The 7,496-nt window shown below is 31.3% G+C and overlaps 1 protein-coding gene across 2 annotated transcripts; it reads right to left on the reverse strand.

The window, feature by feature from the left end:
- Positions 1-2,692: 2,692 nt before the first annotated feature.
- Positions 2,693-3,966, reverse strand: LOC102611210 (uncharacterized). 2 transcript variants are annotated; one of them, XM_052438259.1, is made up of 4 exons: positions 3,842-3,966; positions 3,446-3,592; positions 3,200-3,343; positions 2,693-3,059 (listed from the first exon to the last, which is right to left on the reverse strand). In XM_052438259.1, coding segments are annotated over exons 1-4 (498 nt in total). In that variant the 5' UTR covers positions 3,843-3,966; the 3' UTR covers positions 2,693-2,853. The 2 variants fall into 2 exon arrangements, with proteins under 2 accessions (XP_052294219.1, XP_052294218.1); XM_052438258.1 differs by having other exon boundaries at positions 3,704-3,846.
- Positions 3,967-7,496: the final 3,530 nt, after the last annotated feature.

Consider the following 7,496-nt stretch of genomic DNA (forward strand, 5'->3'; position numbering starts at 1 on the left):
ATAGTTTATAAACGAAAATAACTAAAAAAAAAACCAAAATTATTAGCTATTTTACACTTTTTAAATTATTGATATTTTCTTAAAGTTCTTATAAAAAATTAAAATTAAAAAATTAAAAAATCCTCTTTAAATTATTGATATTTCCTTAAAATTCCTACAAGAAATATAAAATTAAAAATTTAAAAATGAAATAGTCATAATCTTTACCTATGATATTGTAAATTTTTAGAATTGACAAGGATAAAATTGTCAAAAAATAGGGTTTGTGCTTTTTGCACCAATAATTTTGGTTTTTTTTTAGTTATTTTCGTTTACAAACTATTGTTAAGGGTAATATTGTCTTTACATGGTCAACTAACGGTCAATGTTAAACTTAACTGACGGTAGGGGGTTTTTTACAAATAAATCAATTCTCGCCATCTACTTGCAACAAGCCCAAACCTCAGGGGAGGTTTTTAAAAATTACCCTTTTTAGAATACATTTGGGCTCAACAAATATATGATTTCTAAAATAATTTTATAAAAATTTCAAAATCACTTTTTACTTCAATAAAAGTAATCTAAAATAGCTGGGGAATTTCAATCACTTTTCACTTTTAACTTGTTGGGCATTTTTTTTCTTTTTTTAACTTATTGGATATTTGGGATAACTTCACTTTAGTACTTCACTTTAACCTAAGATATTAAGTATTGTATTATTGAAAAGTTTATCTAAAAGATTTCAATCGTTTTTCTATTGTAAATTAAATAAACACTTACATATTGGTGGGGCTATTTTTTTTTTTTTTTTTTTAAGAAAGGAAGAAATTCATTAAACAGACAAATGAGAGAATAACCAGGGTGGTGGAACATGTCTCCATTCACCCGGACCTGACAAAGAACACCCCACCTTAGCCACAACATGGGCAGCGGTATTCGCAGATCTCCTTACAAAAGAGAAAGTCACCTCTTTTAAGCTATGAGCCAAGGCTCTACAATCCGAAATAATAAGGCCAAATCCATTCTGATAGTCCTTGGAATCAATTAACGCATTAAACACTTGTAAACAATCAGTCTCAATAATAATAGGAAAAAACTGGGTGTTCTTAAGCCAACTCAAGACCTCCCGCACACCCAAAGCCTCTGCCTCACGGGCTTCAAAATTGCCAACCAAAGATCCACATTTTGCAGCAAGAAATTGACCCTCAGAAGACCGGATAACTGTGCCGTAGCTAATCCTAGTAGTAGCACGGGAAGTGGCAGCGTCCACATTGCATTTAAACCATCCAACGCGAGGGCGTTTCCAACAAAAAGAGCCAAGAGTTAAATCTGCTGGCATCTGAGTAAAGTGACTCAGTTGACGAGCCCTTTGCCACTGGAACAAGTCTTGACCAGCTTTATTGAGCACTTGAGGCACTCTGCCTACTACATGCCTCCAAACTTTAGTATTCCGATTTTGCCAAAGACCCCAACAAACCATTGCAGCAAGACAACTATCCTCAATACTACACCGAGTAAATAGAGCATCCAACCAAGCTCCAAAAGTAACAAAATTTCCAGCATAACCAACCAAAGAAACCATCCAGCATTGTTTGGCAAAAGGACAATCAACTAAAACATGATAAATTGTCTCAAGAGATGCATTACAGATAGAACAATAAGGGTGTACCTCAACTCGACGACTGAGAAGGTTATCAGCAGTGGGAACCACATTTGCCACAGCTCTCCAAAGAAAATTCTTGATTTTGGCAGGCACAGCCAGCTTCCAAATCTTATTCCAAACTCCACTGTCAGGCGGTTCCGATATAATATCCATCCACTTATAACAACTTCGAACAGTGTAAACTCCTTTTGCGTCGGGGAACCAATACCAAGTATCACAATCCCTCCGAGAGCTAAGAGGAATTTGGTGGGGCTATTTAAACCCATCAAATTTTTCTATACACTCATTTAAAAAAAATAAATAAATAAAAGCATTACTACAAGTTTAAAATTTAAAAATCTCAAAACTACTCTTCATTAATCACTTTCTCTCTTTACCTTACAATTATATATTCTCTTTCCAATCTCACGTTTTATAAAACAAACGCTCAATTTCTCTCTCATTTCTGTGGCATTTCTTAATATATCATAATTTATATTTCATACTTTTTATATACAAGTTTTTTTTTCTTAATACTCGTTAACATTGTGTTTTGGTGAAAATTAATTATTTAATATACATTAACTTTCATACCTGATAAAACTTACTGGTTATTTACAGTTAAATTGATATATCTAAATGAATTAATAAAAATTTATAAAATTGAGAAGAGAAAGAGAAAAAAAAACTAATTAAGTAATTTTTTCAAAAATTATTTAACTAATAAAATTTTTAATTAAAAGGGCGTAGAGAGAAACTTGGTGGATTTAAATAGTCCTACCTAACTACCCCTTATATATGTCATTGGATCCTTTACAATCAATTTAAATTTGAGAAATCCTTAAATCGTTGTTTGTCTCTTGCATGAATCAAGAGAAATAACTAATAAGTATACATGTAAATAAAGAAAAAAAGTAAACAAGGCAACTGAGCTTGCCTTGTAGATAAATTTTTTTTTGTCTTAGATGATTTTATATACATTTCTGTGTATAAATATCATTTATTTTTATGCGCCAAAAAGTCTTGTCAATATCAATTGGTTTAAGGATCACACAGAGTGAAAGTTATTAATTAGAAAGGAAAAAATTGTTAATTGTTCAGCCTATTTGTAAAAGAAGCTCAACATTTTCAAACAAAAATACAAAATTTTACATGATTGCGGATCAACAAACAGTAGCGGTATTAGAAAGAAGCTGAACAGGATCATGGAAACACATTTAAAGAAAGAAACTTCAAGACTCGCTTTCTCCCTTGAAAGATTTAGTTCGAGCAAGGCCACTCCTGGCACCAAATGAAACAGTTACAGGAGGAGTTACGGCTTTAATTGGTGTAGTTTTGGCTGGCATTTTGTTCTGCCGATCAAGAATAAGCTTCTTCGTAGATGATGAACATCTTTTGTTATCAAACTTGTTTCCGTTTCCAATCAATCTGTCGTTATCTAAGAGCAAAATTGAAGAGATCTTGGTGTCAACTTGTTGAACACTCATAAACTAAAAATTAAAGAAACCCAATATAACATTAAAAAAAGCAATAATAATAATAAATAATAATAAAGAAGAGATTAATTATTAGTATTACCAGGACTGGATAAGACTGCACGAGGACGCATAACTGATCTGACTTTGTGGTTTTGTTTGATGTCCTTGCTGATATCTTTGGATGCAGAGTTACAAGCCTTTTTAATTCTGGCAATTGAAGGTGGTGAACCGCTTTGATTTTCCTCTGTTACAAAAAAACAAAGCATGCAATGGTGATTAAGAACTAATATTTTGCTAAGCATCAATCAAATTGAGATAACGGGGTCCCGTATTATAGATCATGTACTGGTTGAAGAGCTGTCTGGTAAAGCAAGAGATTCAAGAACCCTCAGGAACAGAATGGATCCCTTGTCATTTGGAGGAGAAAAGTGATTCTCTGCTTTTTCTTCTTCTTGCTGTTGTTCCTTGATTCTGACTCTTGGCCGTGGGTACACTTCAAACTCCAAAAATAACACATACCCACGTAAGAAAATTGCGTGAATTTCAAACAAAGATAAGAAAGAAAGACTTTATTTTGCATGATGTATAAATGCTAACAACATACTCTTTTTTTTTTTTTTCTGTCTTGTGCTTCTAATCTCCAGAAAAGTCAAAATGTAGGATGAGAGCTTAAGATCAAATAAACAAATCCCAGAAGAGAAAAATGAAAGAAACAAAAAAAGCAAGGGAGCTATAAACTCACTACAAGATTTGCGCTTCTGAATTCAAACGGCCTTGGCTCCTTGTAACGTATTAAAAGCAAAAAGGCAATGAATGCGGCAAATCAGAAAGCAACGGTCTCTGATGACTGGAAAAGTGGTACTAACGCTTTTCATGTCTTGACTTGGAAACCAAGAAGCAAATTCATCCTGCTCAGCTAACACGTGGCAGCAATGGGTCCCCATAACATTATGTGAGAGGCGGGGGGCTGACAGACGTGTCTGTGAAATCTGAATCGCGGTCGCTTTGCTGGGAGAAAAGTGGAAACATGATGACACTCGCTCTCGCAGTCGCTCAATCAAATTATAATCTCCCATTGTGCCACAATATTTATCTTTTCTTCAAAGCTATTGACACCCAATAATCAATCAAAGTGGTCACAAATTATAACAACTTAATAATAAGACCGGACATAATGCATTATAAGTTATAGCAATCAAATAATTCACACAAAATTTATTGAAACCCTAAAAAGGATAAGGGCGTTTGGTATTGTTTTTGGCAAAACAAAAATCCGTTTAAATGAGCTTTAAACAACAATAATAATAAAAAATTAAAAGTCTTTTGAGTTTGATTTTGGAATTTAAAATAATTAAAATTTGATGATGTGCAACAACATATTTAGCGTCTATTTTGGAAACAATTTTATTTTTGAAAATTAATTTGGGGCTATTTGCATCCATCAAATTTCCCTCTACATCTATTTTAAGAAATAAATTTATTTTTAAAAATTTAAAAATTATCTTTCACTAATCACTTTCTCTCTAAGTTACAAATACATACTCTTTCTCTACTTTCACATTTTTCAAACTAAACACTTGATTTCACTCTCTTTTAAATTAATTTTTTTGGCCTTCCTTATTACATCATGATATATATTTCATTTTTTTAGGACATGAGTAATATGTAAACATACTTTTTTTTTTCTTGGGTCTGTTTTGTGCTTCTAATCTCCAGAATAATCAAACTGTGGGATGAGAGCTAAGGTCAAATAAACAAATCCCAGAAGAGAAAAATGAAAGAAACAAAAAAAAGAAAAAGCATGAGAGCTGTAGACCCACTATAAGATTTATGCTTTTGAATTCAAACGGCTTTGGTTCTTCTTCTTGTGGAGAAGATGGAATCAGGAGCCTTAATTTATAACGTATTAAAAACTAAAGGCAATGAATGCAACGGCCTACCGTCTTTTCATCTCTTGACTTGGAAACGAACAAACAAATTCATATTGCCTGGTTAACACATGGCAGCAAAGGGTCCCTGACTCCCTGCCAGTCCCCTGTAACGGTGAGAGATGAGAGCTAGACATGTCTGAAATCTGAAACATGGTGGCGGTGCGGGGAGAAAAGTGTAATAACACTTGCTCTCCCAATAATTCAATTAATTAAAGAGAGAGGTTATTTGAATCCGCTAATTTTTACTCTAAACACTTTTTAAATTAAGTTTTTATTTTTAAAATAATTTTTAATGAAATTACTTAATTAACCTTACTTTTCTTTTTCTCCCAATTCTGCAGTTTCATTATAGGTAATTATAGGTAATTGAAACCGTTATCATTCAATTTCAAATAAACATTCACACTTACTTCTAAAATTCTTAAAATCAATTATATAATGATTATTACAAATTGGGAGGTAAAAAATTTACCGTAAAAGAAAGAATATCAATCAATTTTTACCAGTCATGAAAACTATAAAAGTTTCTTTAGGTTTCATATTTATCCTTGAAATAACAAACTTAATTTAAGATGCAAAAAATGAAAAGAAAAATAATAGAAATAAATAAATAAAGTTTGATTTACTGGTTAGAAAGGAAGAGAATCAATGGGCAAAAGAATAAAACTTAAATTTCAAGATGCATAATGCAATAATAGAGAGAAAAAAAATACAAATCCTAAAGTAGGGAGAGAAAATGAGTGAAGGATAATTTTGAGATTTTAATTTTTTTAGTATTAATAATTAACATATACTTTTAGATGGGTACAAAGAGGGAATTGGTGGGTTCAATGGATTTCTCTATGATGTTGTGTGAATTTTTACAATAATGATAATGGAGTAATTATGGACCCTTAGATTTAAATATTTCACTTTTCACCATTGATTTAATTAAGTGGATAAATAACTAATTACTTAATAATTAATAGATAATATTCAAGTTCATGGATACGATTTATTTTTTATAATTCCATAAATATTTGCTAAATCACCAACAAAATTAAAAATTAAATATGCAAATATATAAATTAAATTAGATGTGTGAATAATAAATATAGATAATTCAATCTTCAATATACATGTTAATTCAGACCCATTTTTTCATTTATAGTTGGGACAATAGAATTTTGAATTCTTTTATTCATTGTCTTTTTTTTTTTTGCTTTGAAATCACTCATTAATGAAGATTGAGTTGAATTAATTGTTGCAATATTTGTTAACCTGGTAAATTTTTGTTGAAAATGAGATAATAATAACAGGATAAACTAAGATTGAGTTGTGTTAATATTAAAAGTACATATATTTTAAAAGGAAATATAGAAGTATTAATAGACTATATTTGTTTTTTTCTAATTTAATCTTTAAAAGGACATGTTTAACAAATTTAAGAACTAACATATTTGAATTTTTAATAAAAAACTATTAATTAAAAATATTATCCTAACTAACTTTTAATTAAAATATTTATACCATTATTGATGCTACAATTTTTATAACAAAGTCATAGAGTGAATCGGTTCAAATAACCCCACCTTTAATCAAAATTTGCCAGTTTACTATAATATTTATCTTTTCTTGAAAACTATTGACACCCAAGTAGCAATCATAAACCTCCTTTTGTTTTTCAAACCATAATTTTAAGAGTTTTAAATTAACAAATCAAAAATTTTACAAATTATAACAGCTTAAGATTCGAGTTTTGTCTAGAAAATCTGAAATTCGAGGACATGGGTCTCTCTGCTGCCAGTTTATTAGCGGTAATCTGCTGCTAGATTCTGGTTTATCCTTGAAAAGGCTTATCATGAGGCTATTCTGCTTGCTATGCCTATTGTTTATACTTGTGCATATTCAGTTTTGGAATGATCAACCAGATCTACAACTTATGCCACGAGATTCTCAACTTTGTTTCGTGAGACCCTATGTTCATACGCCCACATTTGTTGTTAATGTGGTCTCATTTTTAAATTTTAACATTTTAACCCAATTGAATATAGTCATGTAGGAGTACACTCTCTTTCTTTTAGACAGGATCAAAATAGTAGAACTTGGACCACCTTTATCTTATATAACATTTGTTGAGTTGTCCTCTAAGAGTTGTTTTTCAATTTCTTAAATCTTGCACAAATGTCCTCAGTTCGGTATGACCTTTTTTTTCCTGCTAAGATTAGAAATCCTGTATTATGACATCAACATTCAAAACCCAACTGAAGGGAGAAGCAACACAAGGATTTATCAGTGGCTAGTTGGGTGCCTGTTGATAAGAAATTTGTAGTCATTCATGTTTTGTTCAGAGTGGATGCTTTGGGTCATAGTTATATAGCATTTCGGAGAAGCATTTGCCAGTCATTCGACACTGGTTGCTACCTGCCTACTTAGTTAAGTGTACAGTATCTGATTGCAGGAGTTCATTTTTCTTGATCGCGGGTG

Source organism: Citrus sinensis, chromosome 3 (genome assembly GCF_022201045.2).
Source record: "Citrus sinensis cultivar Valencia sweet orange chromosome 3, DVS_A1.0, whole genome shotgun sequence".
NCBI classification, from domain to species: domain Eukaryota; kingdom Viridiplantae; phylum Streptophyta; class Magnoliopsida; order Sapindales; family Rutaceae; genus Citrus; species Citrus sinensis.

What these genes read in the sequence shown, in the direction of transcription:
- LOC102611210 (XM_052438259.1), bottom strand. An exon ending in ACCAGACAGCTCTTCAACCA is followed by an intron (nt 3,344 to 3,445) that starts GTACATGATCTA and finishes TTTTTGTAACAG; the next exon opens with AGGAAAATCAAAGCGGTTCA. An exon ending in TGCAGTCTTATCCAGTCCTG is followed by an intron (nt 3,060 to 3,199) that starts GTAATACTAATA and finishes TTTTGCTCTTAG; the next exon opens with ATAACGACAGATTGATTGGA.